This window comes from Heterobasidion irregulare, assembly GCF_000320585.1.
Source record: "Heterobasidion irregulare TC 32-1 unplaced genomic scaffold scaffold_10, whole genome shotgun sequence".
Classification (NCBI taxonomy): Eukaryota; Fungi; Basidiomycota; class Agaricomycetes; order Russulales; family Bondarzewiaceae; genus Heterobasidion; species Heterobasidion irregulare.
The window spans coordinates 1,678,699-1,706,246 of NW_009258206.1; the positions used below are offsets into that span (position 1 = coordinate 1,678,699).

General features: G+C 55.8%; 8 protein-coding genes across 8 annotated transcripts; 3 read left to right on the forward strand and 5 right to left on the reverse strand.

Annotated features, from left to right (window-relative positions):
• Positions 1–3,270: 3,270 nt before the first annotated feature.
• HETIRDRAFT_244466 (uncharacterized protein) lies at positions 3,271–3,450 on the forward strand (the record flags this gene model as incomplete). Its single annotated transcript, XM_009552764.1, has 1 exon — positions 3,271–3,450. A coding segment is annotated over one exon (180 nt), but the record flags the coding sequence as incomplete, so codon positions are not given.
• Positions 3,451–3,919: 469 nt separating this feature from the next.
• Positions 3,920–6,634, reverse strand: HaMCO3 (multicopper oxidase; the record flags this gene model as incomplete). The annotated part of the gene is made up of 10 exons (XM_009552765.1): positions 3,920–4,004; positions 4,075–4,291; positions 4,351–4,467; positions 4,569–4,776; positions 4,847–5,364; positions 5,446–5,754; positions 5,825–5,859; positions 6,151–6,224; positions 6,275–6,329; positions 6,402–6,634. 10 exons carry the CDS (start codon positions 6,632–6,634, stop codon positions 3,920–3,922), a joined length of 1,851 nt encoding a protein of 616 aa, XP_009551060.1.
• Positions 6,635–7,484: 850 nt separating this feature from the next.
• Positions 7,485–9,399, reverse strand: HETIRDRAFT_389163 (uncharacterized protein). Its single transcript, XM_009552766.1, has 7 exons — positions 8,910–9,399; positions 8,573–8,827; positions 8,481–8,507; positions 8,302–8,406; positions 8,197–8,246; positions 7,953–8,123; positions 7,485–7,856 (listed from the first exon to the last, which is right to left on the reverse strand). Exons 1-7 carry the CDS (start codon positions 8,945–8,947, stop codon positions 7,636–7,638), a joined length of 867 nt encoding a protein of 288 aa, XP_009551061.1. The 5' UTR covers positions 8,948–9,399; the 3' UTR covers positions 7,485–7,635.
• A 421-nt stretch (positions 9,400–9,820) lies between these two features.
• On the forward strand, positions 9,821–12,315 carry HETIRDRAFT_454840 (uncharacterized protein; the record flags this gene model as incomplete). Its single annotated transcript, XM_009552767.1, has 14 exons — positions 9,821–9,831; positions 9,879–9,895; positions 9,954–9,973; positions 10,029–10,099; positions 10,274–10,296; positions 10,361–10,393; positions 10,449–10,730; positions 11,250–11,361; positions 11,423–11,446; positions 11,518–11,587; positions 11,646–11,684; positions 12,031–12,096; positions 12,149–12,211; positions 12,274–12,315. 14 exons carry the CDS (start codon positions 9,821–9,823, stop codon positions 12,313–12,315), a joined length of 873 nt encoding a protein of 290 aa, XP_009551062.1.
• A 720-nt stretch (positions 12,316–13,035) lies between these two features.
• On the forward strand, positions 13,036–14,194 carry HETIRDRAFT_429746 (uncharacterized protein; the record flags this gene model as incomplete). Its single annotated transcript, XM_009552768.1, has 8 exons — positions 13,036–13,095; positions 13,147–13,230; positions 13,481–13,499; positions 13,531–13,563; positions 13,618–13,749; positions 13,800–13,892; positions 13,950–13,988; positions 14,058–14,194. 8 exons carry the CDS (start codon positions 13,036–13,038, stop codon positions 14,192–14,194), a joined length of 597 nt encoding a protein of 198 aa, XP_009551063.1.
• Positions 14,195–14,830: 636 nt separating this feature from the next.
• HETIRDRAFT_480265 (uncharacterized protein) lies at positions 14,831–16,146 on the reverse strand (the record flags this gene model as incomplete). Its single annotated transcript, XM_009552769.1, has 6 exons — positions 14,831–15,025; positions 15,085–15,188; positions 15,253–15,563; positions 15,623–15,769; positions 15,826–15,917; positions 15,993–16,146. The coding sequence occupies 6 exons, from the start codon at positions 16,144–16,146 to the stop codon at positions 14,925–14,927; spliced, it is 909 nt and encodes a 302-aa protein (XP_009551064.1). The 3' UTR covers positions 14,831–14,924.
• A 1,764-nt stretch (positions 16,147–17,910) lies between these two features.
• On the reverse strand, positions 17,911–27,233 carry HETIRDRAFT_446385 (uncharacterized protein; the record flags this gene model as incomplete). Its single annotated transcript, XM_009552770.1, has 31 exons — positions 27,022–27,233; positions 26,734–26,949; positions 26,363–26,626; positions 26,053–26,188; positions 25,958–25,988; positions 25,550–25,585; positions 25,157–25,465; positions 24,866–25,127; positions 24,616–24,830; positions 24,447–24,582; positions 24,276–24,417; positions 24,166–24,224; positions 23,847–24,037; positions 23,393–23,630; positions 23,089–23,215; positions 22,755–23,068; positions 22,562–22,681; positions 22,197–22,525; positions 21,784–22,153; positions 21,457–21,731; positions 21,300–21,396; positions 20,952–21,077; positions 20,355–20,532; positions 20,251–20,310; positions 19,517–20,185; positions 19,319–19,461; positions 19,215–19,234; positions 18,969–19,176; positions 18,753–18,902; positions 18,558–18,701; positions 17,911–18,438 (listed from the first exon to the last, which is right to left on the reverse strand). Exons 1-31 carry the CDS (start codon positions 27,049–27,051, stop codon positions 17,911–17,913), a joined length of 6,123 nt encoding a protein of 2,040 aa, XP_009551065.1. The 5' UTR covers positions 27,052–27,233.
• Positions 27,193–27,504, reverse strand: HETIRDRAFT_327794 (uncharacterized protein; the record flags this gene model as incomplete). Its single annotated transcript, XM_009552771.1, has 2 exons — positions 27,193–27,336; positions 27,397–27,504. Coding segments are annotated over 2 exons (252 nt in total), but the record flags the coding sequence as incomplete, so codon positions are not given.
• Between the last annotated feature and the right edge of the window lie 44 nt (positions 27,505–27,548).

Consider the following 27,548-nt stretch of genomic DNA (forward strand, 5'->3'; position numbering starts at 1 on the left):
GAGCATTGGATTGGATTTTCAAATTAGAAACCACTTCTTTCTGTAGCTAAAAAAAATGGTTTCTAATTTCATGATATTAGCACTAATTCCATACCAAGAAGTCTTTAATTAGCGGTAGGAAATTGTAAGTACTACTGCTCTATTAGTAAGGAGGTAAAGATGTGGCATATTCCAGCTGCCTTTACAAGGGACATAAAAAGAGAGAAATATGTATTGATGCCCCTAGCCACTTTATTGGCAGCTTGGCAGCTGCCACAAGAAGCTATGAAGACCTCAGTACCTTGGCCTTGTACACAAGATCATTGAAGTTGTCATTGTCAGCTGATGCCTGCTATTAGTCAATATTAAACACAATATGTAGGTTGGGCTTAGGGATGTGCTATATACAGCCTTGCAGACCTTGTCTATTAGTGCAGTGGTTAATACTGTCTCATGCAGCACACAATCATCATCACCATTGATATTATATTTTTAGCACCATCCATATTGTTTATTACCTTATTATATAGAAGATGCTCAAACTTAGTATTTTCCTCTAGCTATTAGGCTATGGAAAAGACAGTTATATTGGTATGTGGTGCCAGAATGATATATTTGCCTACTATATAGGAAATATGTGTACTAAGCATATTAAGATCATCTCTAATAATCTTATGCTTATTTATACATAGGCATACCATATATATATCCTTGTCCCTATCCTCCACTGCACTAGTGGCAGTTTGGAAAATCTCTCTTTTATTGGATCTTAATTATTAGTAATCATTAATGATGCTAATTTGAGCTAATTATGGCTAATTATTTATAATCATTTTTTTGATCAAATTTGCAAATTAAAATAACGTTGTTTATACTAGTAAAGTCCTATTGAATATCATACTCAATCATAGTTTTATATATTCTAAATCTAAATTATGTGAGTGCCATAATTTGTTTTTATCCTATATAAAGTGTATTATTTATTTTCCATTAGTTTATATCTTCTTAGCTAGCATTTAAAATAAATCCTAAAAGACCTGATTTTTGGGTATTTATTAACCTATTTATTTATAGGATAGAGGAAAGATAAATGTTGAATAAAATTTGAGATGTTGAGGTTGCCTATATTATGTCTACTTAGTTAGATTACTAAGTTAATATATTAGACCCTTATGGCTTAATGGCTTAGAGCATCTATCTCAGATGCTTGTATATATGAGGTATTACAAATAGCTGTTTAGGACGAGGGGATCCTAGGCCACTGGATCAATAATGGCGTAGATGGAGTGAAATGTGAAGGGTTTGAGCTAATCAGACTAGTGCCTTTGAATCAGAGAAGACTGGTTAACAGCAGTTCCTAGATTAGACAGAAGTAGATAGCCTAAGGCTTCCCTGCTGTGCTGCAGCTGCTATAAATATGTACAAGTAAGAGCACAGACTAAGTAGCAATGGATTAAGAATATGAGGTAGAGTCAGGAGAAAGGTCCTAGACATCCTTATATGGATTGTTGTAAAGCAAGAAAAGATATAATAAGTGGTTCATAACATGAGGTTGTTGGTTCAACTCTGGCAAAAGACAAGTTTGGAGTAAGGTATATTTTGTGTTGAGTTATTTAACTAGTGCTCTAATAAACATGACTCTATAAGAAGGCTATAAGAACTGTGATGCTTGATTTATTATTATTTTTCTGAAATTTCAAGTTATAAACAATCCTAATAATTCCTAATTTAGGAAATTTATGTCTAATTAGAATAGGTTTAGGGAAGGGGTAAGTAAACAATCTCTAATCCTAATCATTTTTGATTATACATAAATAGAACTCATTAGAGCATAATACAAGAGAGTGATTTCCTAGATAATCAGGCTAGGAGTGGATGAAGAGGTCAGTGGTATGTATAGTAGATTAGATACTATGTAATTTAATCATTTTATTGTGAAATAAAAGCAAATTTTGATACCACTCATGTGTCTTATAGAGGTTTGCTATATGGATGAGTGCTTGGAAAAAGGAGATTAGCTATACAAAAAAAGAATGGCTCCTCTTATGACTTATCTCCATAGCTTGCACCTTATTTCCATGTCTTGCAGCTTATTTTGTGTCTTGATGATATAGACCTGTTATGGCCAAGACAAATTGCTTACTGTCTTTCATGTCTTATCTTGTCTTATTGAGCTTGACAAGCTGGATAAGTTAGAAAAGACAATCTGTGCATTTCCTGATGCTTTGGCTCAACTTGTCAACCTCTTTATGTGATGCATTGATTGTCAAAGTCGCAGGAGTTGAGCATGTTCTACCCTCCCAATTGACAGAGCAACAAGTAGTACTCCTTGCCAACTCTTTACTCACTGCCATGACCAGCTTTTCCTGATTTGCCAATTATCAAAAAGCCTCTTTCAAAAGCCTCCCCAAACACACCCAAACCTCCCATAGAATCGTGCACAACTAGAAGGCCGGGCACCATCAGAAAGTGGCTCTCCAAAATATCAATGATGTCCTTTGTAGTATTCTAAATGTGCTCTGGAAGCTTGTTATTAATCCTGTAATTTGACATTTAAAACTTGAGGTGGGGCTATATTCTTATAGATGTTGTGCTTTATGCTCGGCACTTATTATGTATGCAGAAATCTGAGTTGCCCCCATGTGTGTAATAGTGCCCAACTAGCCCATTCTCTATTCTCCCACTTCATGTAGCTGGCATATATGCACCCGACACAAAAATGGGAGCTGTTGAGAATGCATCTGAACACATGGTTTCATCGTACACACCCACATTGAATTCTCTCCTCATTCCTACCTCTGTGCCGAATGCGGTTCCATTTAAGATGCTGGTCGCTATATAGCCCAAATCCGAGGGCCACGTCACATTGACCCAAACCCATGAGGCGATATGACAGATTGAGAGACATGTCCCCACCTCTTCTCTCATCAAGCTAGGTGTAGACGGCTTCGGGTCATCCAATGTAAAGACAGTTCTCTCTCATTTGCCTCATGCTTCCATCACTCATTTCGCATGCCACAGTGTCCAATATCTATCCGATCCATTGGGAAGTGCACTTCTCCTGGAGGATCTGTTGAAAGTGTCCACGGTCATGGCGCAGTCTCTACCTCATGCTCCCTTGGCTTTTCTTAGCGCATGCGAGACTGTAAAGGGCACCGTCGAACTTTCCGATGAAGCCATGCACCTTGCCGGGACGATGTTGTTCTCTGGATTCCGCAGCGTAGTCGCCACCAAATGGTGGGCATCGTTCTATCTACGTCCGTCCTTGTCCAGTTCGGTAAGTTCACCCGCGACGATGACGGTCCTAAAATCGCGAACGAGTTCTACCGTCGCGATTTCAACGACCACGCCGACGGCTCGGCCCCCGACACCACGGAATCTGCGCGAGCGCTCCACATCACAGTCAAGAAGCTGCGCGCCCAGTACAACGAGCGCTCGTTCGTTCGCTGGGTGCCATTTGTTCACTACGGGTCGCAGTATCCTCGCAAGATTTGGTCACGGATGTCATGGATGATTGTAGGAGGTCCCTATAGAGGATCCATCGTAATTTGTCTCTTTCTTCTCGGTTGCTGCCTTTCAAAGTCGTACCCCTTCATCATCGCAGCAATGTCGCTCTTGATTGTGAACAGGCCTTGTGCGTTCCATCACTCTGTAGACCCCTTGTAACACATCTGAACACTATGGGATGGAATGAGATCCATCTGATCTGATCACGTTCATTGCATTGCGCAGGTCAACGTATTGGATAAAGAGAGGTGAATTGCCACGGTCCTGGTATGAAATGCGTGAGGAAGCCCAAATAAACGGGCGAGTAAAGAAAGTGATCTATGAAAGCAGAAACAGCGAGAAGAGAGCATTAAAGAGCTTCATAGTGGTATGGATTGGACCCAACACAACGGCGCCGACTCGGTTCGAGCTCCATCACACGCGGAGGCGGATTTCAAACCTGGCTGCTCCCCGTCCGCCGATCAGGATACAGCTCGAAGAAGCTATGCGGCTTCGCCCGCGGCGTCGCGTTGTACGTCCTACATCCCGAAATTCTCGCATCAGCACACAGCACGAGGAGGCAACGGGGAGGAGGGGCATCGAACGTACGCAAACTCCTTGGTGAAGTTCGTCGGGAGCGTCGGGAGCGCGTCGATCCCGACGAGAAGCACCGTCGCCATGCCCATCACCGCGTGGGGCTGCAGGTGGCAGTGGAGCAGGAACGCGCCGGCGACCTCCGCCCGCATGCGGTACACCATCCACCCGCCGTTCTCCCCGGGCGCGACCGTCGCGTTCGTGTAGTCCGCGCCGACGGGCCCCGCGAAGACTGGCGTTCACGCATCAGGATCAGGGTAGGTGGAAGGGAAGGCGTGAAAAGGAGCTCACTGTTGTTGGTGTCGCGCTGGATCGGCAGCCCGGTCATGTTCTGGCGCGCCGCAGCGTACGCCTCGTCCGAGAAGTTACCCAGGCCCTGTGCCATCACGTACGGGTGCTGCCCATGAACTGCACCCCACCCCACCACCGCGCACGATCACCGCCATGAGCACACCGCTCTCCGCACAAATCGAAAACAGCAAGAGAAAGGTGAAAGGTGAGGTGCTCACTGTGCCACGGGTGCGCCTCGAGCGTCCCCACGAAGCTCGCGAGGTTCAGGAAGACCATGTCGACGGTCTCGTTCAGGCGAATCGGCACCGCGTTCGTGCTCGTGTCGAACCCGTTGTTCGCCGCCGCCGCCTCGTAGTCCGGGCGCAGCGCCGACGGGTCCTCGTACGCCTGCACAAGGTATGGCACCTCGGGCTCGTCCTCCGAGTACTGCGTGTGGCACCGCAGTGAGATGGACGACACGAAGGAAAAGAACACCAGGAGAAAACGGCGAACACACCATGTACCGGTCCACGTTCCAGAATACCTTCTGCGTCGCCCCGGTCCCGTTGCTCAGCTGCTGCATCGAAATCGTGATCCGCCGCGACACCTGCGCGTCCGGCGGCGGCACCTCCGCAGGGTCGAGCGGGCGCAGCGCCGGCACAACCCAGAACGGCGCCTCGTCTGGCAGCGGCACCGTCTCGTTCAGGTCCGCCGGGATCGGCGCGTACGCGGGGCCCGTCGCGCCGAGCGCCGCCGGGAGCTGCGGCGCCGCGTCGACGGGCGGGAGCGCGAGCTCGACGGCGTCGTACTGCAGGAGCCACGCGCCGCGGTCGCGCGTCGGGCGCCAGCGGGTCTCCATGTTCGCCCAGAACGCGGTCTTGTTGAGCGCGCGGAGCTCCGCGGCGGGCTTCGTGCGGAGGAGGAAGGAATAGCGCTGGCCCGAGTTGACCTCGAGGTGCGACGCGTTGTGCGCGGCGACGTAGCCCGAGTCGACCTCGATGAGGTTGAAGCCGGGGTGGTCCTCGATCGCCATGTCTGTTTCGGGGTGGCGCAGCGCGTCAGTATCGGCGTCGGCGTTGTGGGTGCCGGCGGCGGCGCTAGGGGAGGTGTACGCACAGATGAAGGAGAGCGCGGTCGCGCCGATGACGCGCACGCGGTACGTTTTGTCCGGGAGGACGTGCACGACCTCAGTATGGCACCCTGGCACGCACGCGGCGCCCGAGCTTGCGCTCGCGTCGCACGCCCCATACGCGTTGCCGTTCACGGTGAGCGCCTGCGGATCACCCAGCCACGCAAAGGGCGCGCCGAGCAGGCCCGCGGTGATAGCGCCATCCGGCGCGTGGTAAAAGTCGCCGAGCAGGAGGACGAGGTCGTCGTCGTACGCGTACGGCGGGTCCTCCGCGTCCTCGACGATGAACGCGCCGTCTGTATGCGCCCAAAAGAGTTAGATGCGGGACTCGAGATAAGGCTGATGGGCAGCGGCGAGAATACGGACAGGCGGTGACGATCTGGAAGCCGACGTGGGTGTGGCTAGAACGCATATAGTGAGTAAATGGTACAAGAGCGCCCCCATCAAGGGTAGTATGTCTCGTCCGCTCGTTCGAGAGGTCTCGAGGCCCCGGTGGATGCTATGCTGAGCGGGTCCCTTACTGCGCGTGAGTGTTCCGCGCGGGTCCATTCAGCTTACAGCTGGATGATAGGCACAGCGGACGGACATAGAGTGATGTTGGGAGATACGAGAAATCTTCCCAAGGATCATGGTCGGAGATGGAGATTCCCCGCCACTGATAGGAGGACAGGCTAGGCAGACAAAAGACGTACTACATGTAGGTGCCAGCGCTGCCCTTGTCGAGCTTGAACTCATAGTCGAAATAATTCTGAGGCGCGATGGGCCACTGCGCTGCGCTCAGCTCTGCCTTGTCCGCGCTCGGCAAAAATGACTCACCTGGCTCGTCTGGGGCGTGCCGTCCGCAAACGGCGACATGTACTGGCTCACCCCGCTGAAACACGCGTCGCGGGCGTGAGCTCGCCGCTTCTGCCCACCCCGCACGTTGCACAGACTAAGCACTCACTGCCAATGCAAGGTCGTATTGCTGTCGACCATGTCGTTGTAGACGCGGATCCATACGTGGTCGCCCTCCTTGACGCGTATGGCGGGGCCTGGAGAGGTGCCGTTGATGAGGGTGGACATGCGCGGGGTGCAGTCCGCGGCGAGGGTGCCGTTGGAGATGCGCAGAATGTGGTCTGGCTGCCATGCGAGTGCAGACGAAACGGAGAGAAGGAGAAGGAGAGACGGGCCAAACATGATGGCGGGAGGGGAAGGTGGGGCACGCTGTATGCGCTATGTGCGCTCTGGGGATATATATGCGTGTGTAAGATGGCATTTCCGCGCAGGCCAGCCGATCTAGTGCGCATGCATAGGTTCTTCGATCCATGTGTGAGTTGCATCAAAGTCTCCGAGACTCGACGCCACCACCAGCCCGTTGATCTCTGGCCGCTTGAAATTCCGATTCCGATCCAAACTAGCTTCTTCTGCTCCGTGACTCACCGCTGCACTCCTTCCCTATCATTCCGACCAGTCTCCCGCCCGGAACGCTCTCGGAATGCTGTCCTACAAGCCAGCCCGACCCTCGTGCACCATCTCAACACACAGCGTGACCCGATGCTATCATAGCTTCCAAAGGCGCCCCCCTGCAGTACGAGTACAACCAGTGTACAACCCCTAAACCGCTCCTTGTCACCCCCGAGGATGCAGCGTTGCAGACAGGCAGCCAGCTCCCTTTCTGCCACAACCACGTCGATGCCGCGCGTTCTTTGACTCTTCGAAAGCGCCCAGTGACACGGTGTCCGATCCCTAGTGCGGCTCGTGTCGCTGTCAGACCCGAGTTCTCACTTCTCCATTTTCGCTCTTCGATGTGATCCATTGTCGCAGTCACCACCGGGCTTTTCCCACTCACGGGCCAGCGCTCGTCGTGCATTCTAATCACTTCCTTTCCTTTTTTTTCTGTATGGCAACTCTGACACTAATGCGACAAGGTTGACAACGGCTGCTGATCGTGATCATCACCCACGATTGTCTCGCAAGTCTCATATTTGCGACCGCGAGCTTGGTTGAGATGCATCACAGGTGTCCCAAACATCAGCTCAGCTCACGTATTGAGGCTCCCACGAATGGCTGACTATCATCGTCTAAACGAGCCCCACGCATACAAGCTATTGACAATCTACAAACTCATATACTCTATCCACAGCATTCTCTTCTTCTCTCTCCCCACGCCGTGAGCACCCCTTCGTTCCTTCAATCGCTCACTGGCTTTTAGGAAAATCCGTCGACGAGAACACAGTCTCCCACTCCTCGATGCGCTGGAGCGTCGTCTGGCACGATTTCTTGACCGCCTCGACGCAGTCGCTGCCGAAGTACGCGACCGGCGGCAGGTCCTTGCCCGCCGCCGCGCCCTCCCCGCGGACGAGGTCGAGCATGAGCTCGACCGCCTTCGCCGGGTCGCCCGGCTGCTTGCCGTTCACGGCTGCGCGCACACAAAGTCCAAGTCAGCACAGCCGCGCCTCCGCGGGAGAGGAGAACGGGGAGGAGAACGGGGAGGAGAACGGGAACGGGAACGCACATTTCCAGCGCTCGTCGGCGGGGACGGTGATGGCCTTGTAGTCCGCGATGCGGTTCGTGTACGGCGCGCGGTTGTTCGGGTCGAGGAAGCTCGTGCGGAAGTAGCCGAGGTCTATGCATATACTGCGCAGGCCGAGCGGGCGGATCTCCGCGTTGAGCGACTCGGACAGGCCTGCGGCGCATGTACGGTACGAGAAGATGTCAGCGGGAGGGCGCGCGCGTGGGATCTGCGGGGCAGGACGTACAGCGGTGCATGGCCTTCGTCGCGCCGTAGATGCTGCCGTGCGGGTTCGCGCTGCCGAATTCGTGGAGGTGAGCGCCTGTGCTTTATCGTGTGGGGAGGTGCTCACCGCCAACTGCCAATAGAGCCCAACCAGACGATGGTGCCGGACTTGCGCGCACGCATGTGGGGCAGGACGGCACGCGACATGTTCAACGCAGAGAACACGTTGGTACTGCAAACGTACTCGTCAATATCCCGCTACACTATCCCTTGACATGCGGACTCGAGAGTGGCGCGCCGACGTACTTGAACTGGTGCAGCGTCTCTTCGGCCCTGCAAAGCGCCCACAACGGATCAGCGCGGCGCGGGGGATCACGGATCGCAAATCGCGAACGCACGTGTTCTCCTCCTGCGCGCCGACGAGGATGTAGCCGGCGTTGTTGACGAGGACGTCGATGCGCCCGTGGAGGCCGAGCGCCTGCTGTACCTTCGCGTTCAGCTCGTCGACGGGCGCGGTGACGTCGAGCTCGAGCACGTGCGCGCCGAGCTGCTGCAGCGGCGCGGTCTTCGCGATGGAGCGCGCGCGGGCGGTGGCGATGACCTTGTCGCCGCGCTTGAGCGCTGCGGCGGCGAGCCCGTAGCCGATCCCTGAGCTGTACGCGGCGGAGGCGAAGGCGCCGTGCGTCCGTTGTGAGCGGGTGCGCGTATGTGGTGTTGTGGCGGGGGTGGACTCACGAGCAGCCGGTGATGAGCCAGACGAGTTGGTTGGACATGGTTGTGGTGGGTGCGGAGAGGGTACGAGCGAACGTCGCTGGGTCGTTGAGGTGCAGAAGGTCTTTATACCGTCGAGGGATTCATTGCCGGTAGGATCAGGGATGTGGGCTTTGGGCAGGGGGTACGTCACGACTGCCAGGATGGCTGATGGACGCGGAGGCGGGGTGGATGCACGTCAGTGTTCGACGCTCGACCTTGTCTGCGACCTCGCTCCCCCGTGACCCAGCATGACATCATGTCTCTTCCCTTTTGGGCGGCGCATCTTCCCAGAAGAGGACAACAGCGGCTCAGCGCTGCCCCCCCTGCGGTTCAGTCTGGACGATCTTGGGCTCCGTCGGTTCTTGTGCTCTCGCATGATGAAGACCGAACGGGGACGGTAATCATCTTAGTCTGTGTATCATTCTTGATGAAGCAAGCATGGCTCACTCGGGCGCTTGCGAACCAGCACGTCTGATGGTCTGCTGTCTCCGATCTCTTGCTAAGACATGCCGGTCTTCTGTGAATATCGGCCCATGCTATCACAGCTCGTTGGGCCGTTCCTCCCGAGCCTCGATAAACAGCGATCCTCTGCACAAAGGAAGGCAGCGCTCGAGTGCTCGAGTCCGAACCGCTTTCGATGGTCAGTTAACGATCAGGCGCCGGGGCAGACCTTCCGTGGCGCCCAAGCTTGAATTGGAATTCGTCGAGAACTGCTCCTATATACGGCTATGCGGCGCGCATGGCTATATGCAGTACATTTGGGCATAAACTGCCAGCTTGACGCGACGGTGCTGGATAGACATCCATATTGCCTCTGCGCTCTGATTTTAGTGATAAGCTTGCAATGGCCCATAGCTCACACCCCAGCCTCTAGCAGGTCGTCGTAGGCGTCGATGTCGTCGTGGTACGTACGTCAGGTGACCTCTCCTCCTTTCCATGTCTGAAGAATAGCCGCCAGTATTTCGCTGGTACGCACTCGTCTGACAAACGAGCGAAGAACACGCTAATGATGTAACTCGAAAAAAGTCGTGGCAGCAGTCATCATGGTGCGTGGCGCAACTCGAGCACGAGCCGCGAGTAGAGCTGATGAGGACACGACAGATGTACGACTATTTCTTGACCTTGGAGCGGGGAGTCGAGTTCATCTGGCCGGCGAGGCTCACCCCCGCGAAGTTCCTGTTTCTCTTCGCTCGCTACATACCCTTCTTAGACCAAATAGGCGTTGTCATCGCTTACCATGAGTCGGGCCATCCTTTCCTTTTCTGAAGCGGTGTCTGATTGGGATTGCTCGAATATCTGATTGGGATTGCTCGAATAGATCTGCTGGAAAGACCGGCGTCTCGTAGCACTTTGTATTCGTTCTCTACGCGTAAGCACGCATCTATGCATAAATCTCTCGATCCGATCCGAAATCACCCCTCGCACCTATACAGGGGCATATGCCGTGGGCATCTCGACAGCCGAAGGTATGTCGTCTGGTTCACGGCAACTCACTCACTTACAGTATCACCGTGCGCCCAGTGATCCTCGCGCTGCGCACCTGGGCGATCTGGGGCCGAAACGCGCGTTTCGACCTCGGTCTCGGGGTTGCACTAGTAGCCACATGGCTCCCCGTCCTCGTGCTCTCGCATCGGTTCCCCCGCTCGCTCGTGTGCGAGCGGCGCCCGCCACACGCGCCGCTGTCTCCGTGCTCAGACCCTCGCATATACGCAGTCTCTCCCGCCGCTCGGGTCTGTTTCTTGACCGGAGGAAGCGTCACCGCGTACATCGCGACCTACGCGCTGTTCCTGGCGTCCGATACTCGTGAGTCCGCGCGTATAATCGTCTTTCGAGATTCGGGGAGTGAAGGTGGGCGCGGAGCATCTGCAGTCGTCCTGGGCCTCACGTTGGTCAAGTGTCTCCAGTCAAGTGGGTCTGCCGCTGAGCCGCCTTTGAGACCAAGCCGTGACGATAGTTTGCATCTGCTAGTGAGGTCGAAGGATACTAGCCAGTCAAGCCTGGTTTCGTCCCTATACACAGACGGCGAGCACGCTTTCTCGACGGTATATGCTCTCGGACTGACAGGATCTCCCCAGGCATCGTGTATTATATATTCCTAACAGGTGCTTTGCATCGCTCAGGATGATGTACCACCTCTAGCTTATCCGAAAAAAACCCAGTCGTCGCCATATCGCGGTACGCGCGGGCCCCCATATCGTCGGTGAGCTCGTGAACTGACGCTGACCGACCACACTGAGGCAGTATACAGCCCTACTATCTCCGTCAGTGTCTTGCCGAGTGAGGATAGTGTATATGTCGTCTGACGCTTGGGTTCGCCTTTAGGGTACATAGGGCGCTGCGTAGCGAGCTCACGAGTCGCATGCTCCTTCATCTGCGCGAGGCGCACGCGCGCGGCGGAGGGTGGGAGATGCTGCTCGGTTGTTTACGGCATTGTGTGCGTAGATTGACACGTTTGAGCGCGGGTCGCGGAATTCTTGTATGTCGGTGCGGGACAGGGCAGAGGCGGATGGATCGCACATGTACGTAATCTATACCCGTTTTTTCTTCGCCGTGCATCGTCTACATCATCATGCCGTCGATGCATACATAGCCAGGCAGAGACCGAGATCGACAACGACGGTCTGCACCAGCGCCCTGCCCGCAAGCCATCGGGTCTCTGGGTAAGTCTGTGGAACGAGAAAGGAGCGCGACGTCGTCTCCTTGGACGTGCTCTGGCAGGGTCTGGCGCCGTGCACGTTCTTGGCCTCTCGTCGCAGAGTAGGTCAGCCACGGATTCCACAGCGTCGATCTGGGTTTCCTGGCGTGGACGGGATACAAAGCGTGCAATGCGGGTGTATGTACGATCGCGGTGTGGATGTCTCCCACGTGTGAGCGCGCAGATTTTTTTTGCGCATGGGGAAGACTTACGGGCGATGATGGTGGTTTTATCCCTGTTTTGAAGTGCTCACTGCCACAACGCGAGACGATGATCACCTTGCAGGGCGCACGGGCGCACGGAGGCCAGGGTCTGCTCATGGCTTGGTGCTTCAAGTGTACTCATTAAGACACAAGAAAAGATCATCTGCCTAGCGCCGTTCGCCAGGGCATCTAATTTTCCTCGCAGTCCCACCGCCTACTCCATATCATCAGTCAATCCGTCTGCGGGCGCGGTGATGTCGAACTCGAGCACGTTTGTGCTGCGCTGCTTTGGCGGCCTACATGTTGACCGAGCTCGCGCGCAGTTGCCGTTAGTGTTTGCTCTCTTGAGCGCAGCGGTAGCAAGGAAATGGCGTTATGGACCCGTGGTGAGTGGGATGTAACAATAGTCCAGAAGTGAAGATGTACTCACGAGCACCTGGTGCGCCAGACGAGCTCATTCGTCATTTATTTTGAGGTAATCCAAACATAGATGAAACCCACCCAGTTATCAATTCTTCGAATTGATACTGTCTGAGTCCACAGGCAGCAAGACATCGTATGTCCCTTTGCATTTCCTGGTTCTGGAGAGACATAACCATTGTTTGGGCCGTGTTCCCTTCCATCGGCCAGTGCCAGGTCCTCAGTTTCCAAATTGTCGCTGTTGGTGTGGCCTGATACATTGACTCTATGTTTTGACGTATCCAGCGAAAAATACCAGGCCTATAAATCCTTCCGTTACCAGGCAATGGTTTTACCGGTGATATAGTTAATATTCACCGTTCAGAACTGCAAAAATAAGCGTTGCATCCGAGCTCGCTAGGTAGTCATTGTTTTCTATTCATGACAACTGATACTGATGCGGTTGATGAAACCCAGATCAACTGCGTAAAAGGCTCATTATCTGAGGGATATTCTCTGCAACCTATGGGACCGACGCAGGACCAGATGCTATAGGAGATACGTGGGCTTCACGCAGTCGAATTCCGCACCGCCGATATATCCGTTCAGCCTCACAGGTAGGCTGCAGCCATCGGGACAAAACAATGATCTCACAATCGAGTCCTGAATCACTCACCCTGCCGTGTTTTGATTCTTCCGTTGTTCAGTTCAGATTTAGCTTGAAATTTAGCTTCGGATCCTCCGCAGGTTGCCGAGCGGCTCTATATTGGGAGGTGGGGCGTACTCAGATCACTGCAACCCAGCGCCTACCATGGCTCACAACTCATATCCCAGCCCAGATCAGGTCGTCGAACGCATTGACACTGTCATGGTATGCCAGGAATCCTGCTATAAATTCCATACACTCACCAACGCCTCCCAGTATTTTGCTGGTACGGACTCGTTTATTGAATGGACGAGATCGATGCTCACGACGACCGACAAAGTCGTAGCCGCAGTAATCTTAGTACGTCGCATGTCTTGTGAAACCTAGGAAAGAGCACATGCTTAACTCAGATGCGACAGGTCTATGACTATCTATTGACTTTAGAGCAAGAGGTGAAGCTTCTCTGACCGACGAAGCTGACTACTGCCAAGGTATTGTTTTTGGTTGCTCGCTACACACCGTTTCTGGACCAAGTCAGAGTCGTGATTACTTATCGTGAGTCTTCCTAGACATTTCTACTCCAACGTCTCATCTTTCATCCCTTTGATAGATCTTCTTGACTCACCGAGGTAAAGGTCGTAACGTGACATTTGTCTGTAGGGTCATATGCCATCAGAATCTGTATAACTGAAGGTATGCCCATGTCCTGTGTCGGCACAACATAATCACTGACTTCCATCTCTAAAGTGATTCTGGCCTTGCGAAGTTGGGCTATCTGGGGACGAGACAGACATTTCGGTATTGGACTCAGGGTTCTGCTTGCCGCAATATGGGTCGCGGTCCTCGGTCTCGTGATAAAATTCCAGAATACTCTGATATGTGAGTGACCATCTTCATGGCTATTTTCAGTCATCTCACGACCCGGACAGTCTCTCTAGCTACAGAGCAAGGTTGTTTCTTGACCGGAGGGAGCACCGTCTCGTACATAGCAATCTACACGCTATTTCTAGCCTCCAACAGTTGTAAGTCGGTATGCACACAGTTGGCCTTCTCAAAATGCTGAAAACAAGGTTTTACAGTGGCTCTTGTTCTTGCTTTGGCCAAGTGCCTTAAATCTAGTACGTCGATGTTGCAAATGAAACAGGGCTTGAAACTTTGTTGACCGTGTTGCACATTTTCAAGTGAAGTCTACGAGCAATCACTCGATAGTGCTTCACCGTACAAAGATGGCAAGCGCAATCCCTCACCGGTATTTGCTTTAAAGACTTATAGCCCTCGCCCAGGCATTCTGTATTACATCGTTGTGACAGGTATTGTCCGCTAATTGTGGACTATACGCTGCATCTGTCTTACTACGAATGAACCTAGCGGTATCAATATTGTGCGTCATTCTTGGCTTGATGACACCGGTGAGTGTGCCGATATCGCAGTAGCCTCCAATTAGGATACTGAAGATAGCCTGCAGAATCAATATCTGGCTCTCGTGTCCCCGTTGGTGCCGCCTTTGTTTTGGTGTATCATCTGACCTTGACACCTTCTCTAGCGTGCACAGAACGCTACATAGCGTCCTCACAAGTCGCATGCTTCTACACTTACGTGAATCCGTGAGCGAAGCCGGAGAGGTCCTGCCTGGACAATATCAAGAGCACATGTTTCGAGCCACATACCGCTAGAGACATATCCATCTAAGTCTGACCGAAAGAAGGATAACTTCAATATAGGACGGCGGTATGAGCAACGCTCGGGAATCTTTGCGAAGAAGGTATCGAGATGATTTTTTGTGAGATAATGGATCCGAGGAGAAGTGTAGGTTGTGGTCGTCCATATTCGCGATCTTTTCTCTGTTGTAAACAAGACAATATTTGACACCTGTACAGTTTTGTCAACCTGTTCAAAATGCACGTCGTGTATGTCCGGGTTGGCCGAAGCGGCGCCGAGTGAAATGCTCTTCACGAGATCTCGATTGTATCTCTACGTTATGTGGCCTCTAGAACATATCTTGTAATATATGAACGCCTGAAAATATGTCAAACCTTCAAACCTGTGCTTGCCATCTATGTCTTGAGAATTCGCAGGTCTCCAATGGATGGCGTGACATAGTCGGGCACGATAGACGAGGGATTGGGACCCGTCAAATTCTCCTCGGTGGTGATACCTATAAACACCAGAATCAGGGCCATCATCGAGTTGACACCTTCATGGGACATGTCATACCTGTAAGAACAAGCAGCGTTGCGAGGCCGCCATTCTTCCCGAATTGAATATCTGTATTGAGTCTATCGCCAACCATCACAGTTCTGGAAGGATCAAAATTGTGCCTATCATAATTTCGGGCTGATTGAGCGGCAGATTTCATGCGTGGCTCGTGAGAGTGTCACTCACTTCGCCTTGATACAGTCTAGCATCAAGCCACTGGGCTTTCCAATGCTTGTCACAGGACGCGTGGGACCCAGCGCGGTCTTCAAAGGCGACAATACTGCTCCCGCACCAGGTAGCAGACCCTTGTCACTGGGATATGTGGAATCCTCATTTGTAGCGAGGAACAAGCATGCCGGATTAGAGTGCAAGTATCGGAACGCCTTCGAGAGTTTGTAATAGTTGATCGAAGTGTCTAAACCAACGAGGACAGCACCGATACTAGGATCAGGAGGAATCCCATCAGATGGCGGTTTGAGCGTGTTGTCCGCTGGATCCTAACAGTAATAATGCGAATCAAACTCGGATATATCGCATATGCCTTGACAAAACTGACGGTACCACCGATGAATGCCACCCCTTCGTCTTTGAGCTCCTCCTCAAGGCCAGACATGCCAACGACATAGACCTTTTGATCCTTAGGCAGCTTTACAACGGAGGAGAGGTACACGGCAGCAGCATAAGCGGATCCGAAAACTTCGTCCTAGCTCGATGGACGACATGAAAAATAAGATACAATTCATTGGCAAAGTTACGTACTACATGGGCCTCAATACCCAAGACATCGAACTTCTTCTTGTAGTTCTTCCGAGACTTGGTCGCATTGTTCGTCACAAAGAGGATATTCTTCTCTTAGATCAAAGACAACGATTCAATCAATAGTAGTGGGGCCATTCAAAGTCTTCGACGACCGGCTCTCTACGTACTTTCTTTTCTAAGGATATCGAGAACTTCCACTGCACCATCTATGAGTCGATCCCCGTGCCATAGTACACCATCGCAATCGAACATCCAAGTATCATATTTGGCAAGAAGAGCGCGGTATTGTTCTGAAGACCGGGGGTCCAATCGTACACTCATCTTGAGGCTTCGAGGATGGGTGAGGATGTCACTGTAGTGGAGGGCAAGAGGTTAGGGCAAGGGGCCTTGCTTATCAAGCTTCCCTCGTCGACGCAGTTCATCAAAACAACCCTTTGGAATAAGCCCCCTTGTTCTCCCGCTCAGTCATGATGAAGACAACGCGGTGAGCTCGATCGAGTACGCTCCCTTGATATGGCCTGCGCTGTAGCGCTGCGGGTTGATGTTCATCCCGAATTGATGACAGAAGCGCATTGAAGTTTATGAATCAAGTGCGTGCTTGATTCGCCTTTCCGTATATTCGGGTTTTTTTGCACTATCTCTTGATTCACATAGACTCACGATCGTTGAGAGCGTTAGAAGCTCTCGGTTCCGCCCGCAGGACTATCTTTATATAGACTTCACGTCGCTCATAGGAGGCTCGATTTTGGCGAAGACCCATAAGTAGTTGGAGCGGGGACCCTGAAGTCATGCTATACCCTACTGGAAGCGGAAACTCTCTTTGATGTTTCCCAGGACCGTCATTGACATTTTTAAGGCAATGCTCGAAGCCTTCGTTGGCTCAGGTCAGACGCTCACTGGCACCGTCCCTTACCTTCGAATAGATTTGCGGTACGCAAAGATTTTGATCTAATCCCGGAAACTGTCAAATATTTACCGGATGAATGCCGTCGTACGACAAATTCGAACTCACAGTATCTTGTCGTGTCAATAACTAATTGAGTTGTGCATGAAATTCGTACGTGCCTCTCCCCCATCAGCGCTTCAGCGATATTCTCATCAGATGTCTCTCCAGCTTCTTGACAGTCAATGCGGGTTTATTCTCCGTTTGGCAGACCGGGTGACCGATCCTTCATAAGCCTTCGATATCTTTCCATCCACATCGTAGACAACAAGGATCAGCTCCATGCTCCTGCCAGGTTATCCCCTTCTGATGCATCATTGTTTTGACAGGAATCTTCTGCGACCAAAGTCCGCACCGTGCACGTTTGCCGCCTTCAGATTGAATAACTCCAATCTGCGCTCTCATCAAATGGTTGCGCCCCCAGGCTTCCGGCCTTTTGCAATACCCCATCCTTTGTCTCGGTACATCCTATTCCTGGACGTTTGTAGTACGTTTGTGTGTGTGCATGTTCTAGCGTGTTCCCCCTGTTCGTCTATTCATCTCCTCGGACGTCTGTCTCTACCGTATACCTGGCGTCCGGAAACCGCTTAAGCATTGTCGCAAAACATCGCAGTGTACTCCATTTCCTACGATCTTCACGCACGGTATATCGGACCCATGTTCTAGCGCTTTTGAGGCGAGTTTCGCCGACGTTCGTGCTAGGGCGCCTTTACTCGAGATGTATATTCACGCGGTCAGGGATCCGTTTTCGAGGGTTCACACTCAAGAGGCTTGTCAGTATTCAGGTGCGTAGGCCTCTGTGTACCTCATGATAGATCATATCTGGTTATGTTGGATGGTTCGCCATCACTGTGTGAAGATCGTCAGATGTGACCTAAACAATCTGATAGTCGTCTAGAGTTCACAATTATTACATTGATTAAATTAACTGATTATTCGTTTATGCCTTACTATGCATTTGCTCGGTAGCCCTACGCTCTTCCCTCGGATCCCCCCCCCCCTCCCCTGTGGCAGAATATGGGCTCGAGCCCAACTCCTGGTTCAATCCCCACAATTTTTACCTCAACCCTCTTTGCCCTTGACTTGGTGGTTCAAAATACTTAGGAACACAGCTGTTGTGCACTCAGCATGATACCGTGCGTTCAAAGTGTCCCGACTGTTGGCCCCAGAACTTGTCGGAGATAGTTGAGTGCCTGCTCCAATTGAACTCCATCTGTTCTGGCCCTTTTTGCAGGTGGTTCACCCGCCTCGTGCTTCCCTTCACCACCAGTGGTTCCCAGGAAGGGAGACAAGCTGCCACTTCCGTCTGGATTCGTGACTGCAGAAACTCCCGCAGTGATGGGAGCTACAGTCAACACTACTTCGGTGCTCTCACGCTTCCGCTTTTTCGTGTCGGCATGGGATCTGATGACGGGTTTGGGGACCTTCCCCCCCTCTCTGACGCTGAACAGCCAGGCAATCTCCTTCCTGATCAAGCCGTTGATAATTTCAATCTCCTTGGTCGTTTTTTCGATGCCAATGGGGAGGAGTATCTCGGTCACATCGTTCTGTGGCAGGGGCTTGTTCGAGATCCTCGTTGGGTGTCTCACGCGTTTGGCTACTTCGATCGGCTGTTCTGGTATTTTGAATGTCATCTTGGGGTAGGCATTCCAGCGCCTCGCTCTGCTGGCCTGAGAGTAATCGAAACTCAACGAGTCAAATGTCACTAAAGGACACGCATACCCTGCCTATGGAACATGCGACACCGGTTCAACGAATGGTCACTGCAGTGTAGGAACTTATTGCTTACGCTAGGCATGATCCCGCCGATGAGTGCCGTTGGAAGCTTCTTTATATCAAGAAACGCGCGCATCGACTGGACGTGGCTTATCACTGGGTCTTCGTGTTCCGATGGCGCTACGGCGTCAACCTTCAGTTCATACCACCTTGACATCTGTTTCCCCAGTTATCATCTGCAAGTCGACCAGTCGCCGAGGAGACTCACCAAGCGGATGGGGACCGTGACTGCAGTGGCCCCAGCTGCTGCGCAAGCAGAGAGACGCCTGACGCCGGCCACGTACGTGAGGTTGACATTAATTCCGTCTTGCTCTTTTAGCAGCCGAGTCGCTTCGATACCCTTTGGGATGGCCGGGATCTGTTGTCACGCACGTTGAGGTGAGCAGGCACCGGCTGTGAACCGCAAAGGTTTGGGGATGCTTACGCTGACTAGGAACGTGCTGCGGTCCCTGCCTAGTTTCTCGAACCGCGCGACAAGGCTTTTCGCATACCGTTGGATGCTCTCCGCACTTGTGTGCTGGCGCACGTCGATATACGTGATGTGGGGCCCCTTTACAAGGTCCATCAGCCCGTTCCCCAGTTCCGCGAGCTGGTGGAGACACGGGTCAGCGACCTCTTTCCAGAACGCAGCCCTATTCATCCGGGCTAGCATGTGACGGCTGAAACTCACAAATTGCTCGTGCACGGCGCCTATCAGGTCCGACATGTTTGCGGACGACGAACTGAACGCGTGAGAGCTGTCAGGCGACAGGTCAGATGGAACTGGGAACGGACGTGCCTCTGGGTGCATTCAGACATGACTTTCTTCGCCGCCACCCACAGGAAGTAGTACAGGTCTGCGTCCTGCCCGAGATGCGAGGCAAGGTAGCTCGTCGCAGCGGCAGTGGCATCGAAGCCCAACTCTGGATCCACAAGCACTGTGCGCGAGCCGTGTCAGCCGCGAGCCACCGGAGCAAAAAAAAAAATACTGACTATCCCACTCCAGCGAGGCCGCGACCTTGTTGATGCCGAGCTTTTTTAGGGCCTTGAAGAGCACAGGGCGGCCGGGATAGGGCGGCTGCGCGTGCGCCGCGATCACGGTCGAGGCGGATGGCACGCCTGTGGCATCCGGCACGCTGGGCTCGTCCACCTCGATCTTCACGAACGTGCCGGGTGGAAGGGCGAGCGGCGCCAACTTCGCCGCGATGCGCGAGTTCGGCGGGGGCGTCTTGGTCGGGAGACTGACGCGCGCGCGGCTGCTGTTAGGCCGCCTGGGCCCGCCGCGGGGCGTGGCTGGGCGCTCGGACACCGCGCGAGACGCGCTCGCCGGGGAAGTAGGGAAGAGGAACGTCGGCACTGAGGTTCTGCGCGGGGTAGGGTGATGCATGGAGACTTGGGTAACGCGGTCGGCGGGCTTGGTCGATGGAGGTGGTGGTGGGGAGAGGTCAACGTTGTGAGTGGTCAAGACGCGTCGCGAACAGGGTTTTAAGCGTGCGGCGGTGCGCGTCGTTGCTTGTTTGCGGCGGGTGGCCCCAGATGGCCCCTTTGTTCTTTTGTTCGCTTGTCCACCGCCAGTGGCATGCGGTGGCGCGCGCACGCGATGGCCCGACCACAAGCCACGCCACTCGACGAACAAAGCACGGCCATGAAGCAAGTTCAGCACTCACAGCATCATGGAGAGTGTGTGGATGACATCTCGTGCTTTTTTATCTTCAGTTTGCGCGTACCGCAATCATTGACGGGCATCGTCTCGTATGGTGCAGATCCCGCCGAGTTGCGATTTGGGCCTAGGGACCTAGTCAATCAGAACGAAAAAATGAAACCCTCTCACCACGTCCTTCCGCTCCTTCCGCTGTCGCGCCTTTCTTCGAGTCCTGCGACGTCGGGCAAGCACCGGAGGCAAACCGCTCTCGACAGTATAATCCAAAGGGCAAGTCGTCGAAAGTCACGTGCCTCAACGCAGGAAGAGCCGGACTTGTCGCCAAGCCGCACTCAATTTCGTGCCCACCCTAAAACCTAGTTCCAGAAGGGCACTACCAGCATACAGCAAAAAAAATTGCGACATGCTGCGGCGCTGCGGGCGATCGGGAGGTATCGCCGCCCTCATCGTTCTCCGGAATTGCGAGCCGCGTGCTCCGACTCGCTCCCCACGTCTCCACCGACATCAAAACACAACATCTCCGCGCACGGCCAATCATAACCATATCACAGACGCTCGCTGATAGGCATGATCTGCAAATAGGTCCGTCTGTCCCCGCTCTTCTCGCAGAGCGCGTCCCGATCCCGGGCGCGGTCCAACGAGGAGGAAGAATGGAGCGGAGCGGCGAGGATATGAAACACGAGTATTTTTCTGCTTCTGCTGTCTCGTTCTGTCTCTTCTCGAGGCGGGTCAGGGCGGGGGTTGGGTCGTGCATCGTGCGGCGCGCACGGAGGCATCTGCGATCTCCATCGTGCGAACCCGCCCGGCTTCCGACGTTTCTTCGACCATTGACGCCATGACACGCTCGCTCGTCGAAGCCTGGGATAACTCCGCCCCATCATCGGCCTCTTGTGTCTGGGGCACCGGATGGCAATGGCAACACGAGTGGGTGCCTATGGAGGCTCGTGGGTCCCCGTCTCGGACGTTAAATCAATATCCAATAGCCTAGCACTAAAGGGGTAGGTTCGAGCATATCCAATATCAATCTCATTGCCATGTCCATAGAGCACACACTCAAAGTTTTCCCGCTGCAACGATGAATCCAACGTGCCCGATGACATCAGGTCATCTAAGTACCCAACAAGCCGCGCTCCGTCTCCGCTCTCTTATCTTTTCCCTCCCGGTACTCCCTGGGCCCGGCGCGCCGCGCTGTGGGCCGTGGGCACCGCGACGGCTGCATGCAGAGAAAAAGCAGCGCAGCGCACAATAACAATTTAGCCCCTTTTTCCAAAACCGGTGCGGGTTCTGTTCTATTCTTTTGTGCGTGTGAAGCTCGCTGCTAGGCGGCCGCGAGGCAGCCGTGCGACGGGGACCCTGGCTGGGTGCCCGCACAACACGCGACGGCGGCGACGCGGACGGATGCGGAGCGTGGATTCTGGGTGTGCGGGTATGCGGGTATGCGGGATGTGCGGATGTGCGGACGGTGCGTGGGCGAGGTGACGCGGGTGCGGGTGCGGAAGACTTGCGGAAGTGGAAACGGGTGTGGACGTGGACGTGGACGGGGGATTTCTGATCCCGGTCGCCAGTGCGCCGCGCAGTGTCCGCGGTTAGAGCGTTTTACCGCTGGAAACAAACAAGTGTCGAACGAGGACACGGAGGCGCTGTGCTCGTGTTCGGCGCGTGGCTCGACGGGGCTCGACCCCAACGCATCGACGCAGTGTTGACAGATTCGATTCGGGGCAGCGTGCCTTCCTGCGTCGTCTAGATGTGAGGACGCGTGCGAGCGGAAGACTGGCCGCGCCTGCTTCTCCGTCTCCTTGTGGGCCTTCTTTGCCTGCCCGTCTGCGACCGTCCCCTGACGAGCGTCATGGCGGTTCTTCTCGCAGCATGCAAGAGGCCGATGACGAGCACGCCAATCATGACTCGCAGCCTGGCAGCTCAGTGCAGCACGCGTCAGACGCGGACCCGCAGGTGTGTGCGCCCCACCAGCACTGCTCACAAGGAAGCACTTCCCAACGAGCGCGTCGCGGTCACGCGCGCAGAGTTGCGCGCCGCCAGCCTGGCCCGCGAGAGGCAGGAGGCGCCGTCGGGCACGCCGCGCCCGGAAATGGACGCGTTTGGATTTGGGTTAGACGTTCTATGGATGGCGGATCTAAATCTGGCCTGGCCTTCTCCTTTGTCTTTGTCCGCGCCGCGTCGCCTGACCTCGCGACAGAGTGACCGACGCCGTGACCAGCGCGACGCGGCGACAGCACGTCAGGTGCCATCCCTGCGCTCGCGGGACCCACATACGCACAGCGGTCTTGCCTCAGCAACCGATCGGGACACTCGTCTGCCCGTTCGCAGCACCGGCTCAACGCGTCCTAGGGCGCACGATGTTCATACTGCGTCGTATGTACGCCGGTCAAACACAATGAGTTGCCGCCCCTCGCCACCTCCGTGCGTGGCGATATCCCCACCCCCAGTCCGTCTCCTGCCCCCTTCTCTTCTGTTCTGATCCGACCGTCCTCGCGCGGACCCTGCAACGCATTATGCAGCACCCCATCTGACGCGCGCAGGGACAGGCGTGGGTGTATGATGCACGCTTCTTACAGAGCGCCCCCCGAGCGCCTCGCTGGCCTTCGCACGCCCCAGTGGATCGCTGCCTGTTTTCCACTGGAGCACGACGAAACAAGGCCCCGTCGGACCTCGCGCGCGGGGGCGCCATAGCGGCGATACCCACGGTCTACCGCGCGCGCGCACCGGTCGGCCCTGCGAGCCCGGTGTCCCGACGGCTCGACGCGGAATGCCCAGCACGGACGGACGGACGGAAGGGGCGATGTGCGCGTCTCTGCGCTCGAGACTCCCCGCTCGGTCAGCCGGGGTGGGGGGTTCATCTGCGAGCGGAGACGGCACGCGCGCGGCGCCTGTCGCGCAGAGCACGCACGCAGCGTAACCCTCCGAGCAGGAGCGCGAAATCCGGGAGTGCGAAGCGCGGACGGACGAACAGACGGACGGAAGGGGGAGGGGGCAGGAGGCAGGGGGAAGGGGGCAGGGATGACCCTGCTCGTTCGCTGGCGGCACAGTTCTTAGAGGACAGACCGAGCGCGATGCAACGCACGCGCGCGATTCGGCCTCGCCAGCCAGCCAGTCAACCAGCCAACCAGCCATACAGCCAGCACCCACCTACTCCCTAACCGGGCCCATCGCCGCTTCCGTTCCCACCCACCCACCCACACTTTCCCACTCACCCACCCACTCGCCCCTCTCCTCCCCTGAATGAGAAGCCCCCCCGCGCGAACTGCAAGAGGCGCCCTGCCGTCCTCTACTGCGCTTTGCTTTGCTTCTCTTCTCCGCTCTTCTCTTCTCGTCTCGTCTCCTGCAGGGCCTCGCGCTTCGACGGCGCACCTTCGTGGCCCCGCGCTATTCAGTTCGGCGACTCGACGGGTCGCGTTTGGACGGCGGGGTTCGCGCGCGGGGAACGAGTATCTATACGTCTATATATACAGCGCGTGCACGTGCGTATTTGCGTATTTGTAGATTTGTGTGCGGGGCGGGGCAGGGAGGGTGGGGACGGATATAGCACCGCGAGCACGCCGGCGTCTGCAGAGCATGATCGAGCCGTACTTATACGGTACGGTACGGTACGGTACGGTACAGTACAGTACAGTCAGTCAGTCAATCAGTTATAGCCGCGTGCCGCACGCGATCGCGATCGGAGGAAGCCCGGTGGAAGTCCCCAATCGACGAGTCAGTGCGCGGGTGCGCGGAGGGCCGACGGAACGCGCGGGGGCGAGGGACGGATCGAGCGAGCGGGCGGGTGGGCAGGGGACTGCGTTTGGGTTTGAGTTTGGGTTTGGGTTTGGGTTTGGGTTTGGGTCGTCGCGCGCATGTAGCTAGGTGGGTGGGTGGGTGGGTGGGTCGCGTGCTGGTCACGGGCCCGCCGCGGTGCCAGATGCAGTAGGCCGTTGGACTTAGGGGCCGCTGGCTAGGGCGCAGGGGAACTTGGAAGTTTGTCGCGCACCTTTCGACCCTGCGGCAGGAAGGAAGGAAGGAAGGAAGGAAGGAAGGAGCGGGGATGCGCTGTTCAGAGATGTAGTGTGGGGCGCATGGCGACGCGGGGGCAGCGCGTACCCTGTAAGCCGGTTGGGATATACGAGTACTGTAGGACAAGGCGAGGATCTACGGTGCTCGATCGGTCGTGCGTGCGTGCGTGCGCGTGGGTGGGCGGTGCGACGCGGAGTCGATTTGGGGCGCTGGGTGTCCGTGTGGGTACCTAGAATTTGGGTCGGGCGGGGTACGTACAGTAGCCAGTCGCTGCGACGGCGATGGCGAGCGCCAGGGCGTGTCAGGACGGGCCACGCAGAGCAGGGCAGGGCAGTAGGCATTTGGAATCTGCATCGCGCATCGCGCATCGTACATCGTGCATCGTGCAACACATCTACATCACGAATCACGCATCAGGGCGAGGCACTTGCTCGTCTTGTTCCTACAGCTGCTCGTGCTCGCATTTGCGTTTGCATTTGCGTTTGCGTTTGCGTTTGCGTTTGCGTTTGCGTCTGCGCTTGCGTTTGCGTCTGCGTTCGCGCGCAGGCGTTTAGAGTAGGGTGTGGGAGCGGTCACCAGCAGCGGTTCCCGCGTGCGCCCGGAGATGAAAAGCACCGCACGAGACCCGCACGAGTCGCGCAGCTTTGTATTCTCGAATCTCGAGTCGATCCGCGCACGCGCGCTTGCCACGCACGAGCAGACGCGCCAGTAACTTCGAAGCTGATGAGGACGACGACGACGATGGCGATGGCGGTGATTACGATTATGATTATGATGGTTGATGGCTGATGGTGGTGATGGCTGATGGTGGTTATGATGATGACGGTCGGCCTACCGAGATGCACAAGCCAGCCTGGCCGTCTCGCCGCATTGACACAACCCACATCGCCGCAGGGGCACCCGGCCAGACCCGGCCCCGCCTCGGCCACAGCCGGAGCACTCAAATACATAGCAGCACAGCTGCGGACCCAGACAGACAGCCGCTCGACCGCCACTCGACCGCCGCTCGCCCGAAGTCCGCCCTAGTCCGCCCGCCCGCCCGACCGATCGGACGCGCGCGCGTTGCGCGCGCCAATCTCCCCGCATCCCATCTCTCTCGAATGTGCCCCCGCGACCGGAGGCAAGATTGGCCCCGAGCGCGGTCGATTAGCAGTCGATTGCGCGCTTCCGCCTGCGCCCGCGCGTGCTGCGGCGCGTCGTCGCGCGGGCGCTGATGCTTGCGGGAGCTTTTTGGGGTCGCGTGCGATCGGGCGGAGGAATCTAAGAGCAGGAGGAATCTGAGGGCAGGAGAGCAGGAGGACAGGAGGGCAGGAAGCGATGCATTGATGCGGTGACGTTGTACATGGGTAACTGTAACTAACTGTAAGCCCGCGCGGGGGGTCTGTCTGTAGCCGTAACTGAGAGAGAGAGGGAGGAAAAAGCAGAGACGGGGGAGAAGGGAAGGGGCGGATGGATGCGCTGGGGATGGGGCGTGGTGGGGTGTTGAGCGTGGAGGGGTGCGTGGGGCGATGTGGGGGCAGTGGCGCGGGATGGTGGGTCTGGGACGTGTGGAGGTGTGCGTGCGTGCGTGCGTGGTGTGGGTGATATGGGCAGACGGGACGAGACGGGAAGAGACGAGACGAGGACAGCAAGCATACGACAGCGACAGGAGCAGTGAGAAGTAAAGAGAAAATAGCAAAGAGAAAAAAGAGAGAAACACGAGGCGCGTAATAACGATCGGGCGAGGAGAGAAACATGCACATGCGGGGGTCGTATCTATACTAGCGTACCGAGTAGGCTGTGCCGGCGTCGTCAGCGGGGCTGGCGATTTTGTGTTAGATCCAATTCCAGGTCAATAGTCGATAGTCGAGGCGAGCACAAATACAACCCGCGTGCAGGCGGCGGCCGCGCGCGACCCAGCCGTGCGCGGCGCCGACGCGGGTCCCGGAGCCGCGAGCGAGCAGCAGGAGCGAGAGAGGGGAGAACGATGGCGCGAGCGCGAGCGCAGGGGAGGGCGCTTTCTAGTGGTGGATCTGCGTGCGGTCGGACGAGTAGTGCCACATCTCTGAGGAGGAGGCGGCGCCGAAGGGGGGGAGGATGGGCGGGTAGGTGAGGCTGTGGGCGCCCGAGTCGTGTGATGACTGCTGGGGGGGCTGTTTTGGCGGACGGACGTGAGGCAGAGGGAGAGGACTCACGACGTAGTGGTCGTCCTCGACCTTGACGACCTCGTACTGCGAGGAAGATGAAAAGGTCGGGCCGCCGAGGCCGTGCGAATGGAGGGCGCCTTGCGAAGGGCGTGCCTGCAAGCCGCCGCCACCACCACCGTTGTGGTGATGACTGCCCGTCAGCCCCATGCCACCCCCAAGCTGCTGCTGCTGTTGCTGCTGCTGATGTTGCTGCTGCTGCTGCTGATGTTGCTGCTGGTGCTGGTGCGCGGACGGGTGGTCGTGGTGGGCCGACTGCTATTCGACCAAACGTCACTAGGATCCTGAGCTCGAGATCAGACACAGTCTCGCTGGAAGCTCAACTGGCCTATCGGGGGGAGTGCGTGGAATGGGGTACTTGCCGAGTACGTGGTGGGGCTGGAGGCCGCGCTGGAGACGGCGTGCACGGACGGGAGCGAGTAGCCGAACGAGGGCCCGTGGAGGCTGAGCCCCGGGCTGGAGTAGGCGGAGGGGGCGGTCGAGGAGAGGTAGGCGGACTGGGAGAGCGGCGGCGGGGAGAAGTGGCTGGGGTGGGCGAGGGCCTCTGTGGCTGGGGGACTCGGGGTCTGGCTGGGGCTCTGTAGTGGGGAGGGGAGCGAGGTGAGCGAGGGCGCGACGAGGGCGCGACGAGGGTGGAGGGAGAAACGAACCATGTAGACCTCGTCTACGCTGGTGGACATGCGGCGGCGCTTGAGGTCGCGGTCGGAGTGGCTCTCGTTGCTGGAGGCGGTGGACTGGAAGGAGCTGCGACGGACGAGGTCGAAGTGGTGGTCGATGGCGTTGGGGACGAGGGAGGCGCGGCGGGAGGCGAGCTGGAGCTGGCGGCGGAGCTCGTCGTTCTCGCGGACGAGCTTTGCGTTGTCCTGCTCGAGCTGGCGGATGCGGAGGGAGGGCGGGGGGAGGGCTACGACCTGGTCTGGGGAGAGGGCGAGGACGGACTGGAGCTTGGTGACGGTCTGCTCGAGCTGTGGGCCGGGGGGCGGGGGTGAGTGTGTGTGGCGGCGGGGACGTGGACGTGGACGGACCTGCTCGATGTAGGCCTTCCGCTTGGCGCGATGCCTTGCCTGCGCCTTTGCGTTACGGCTTCGCTCTGGGCGGTCGGAGGCGGCGGGGGTCGGGGACGGGTTGGCCATTGTGATTGGCATGCGGGTCACGTAAGGGGAGGGGCAGCGGGGCT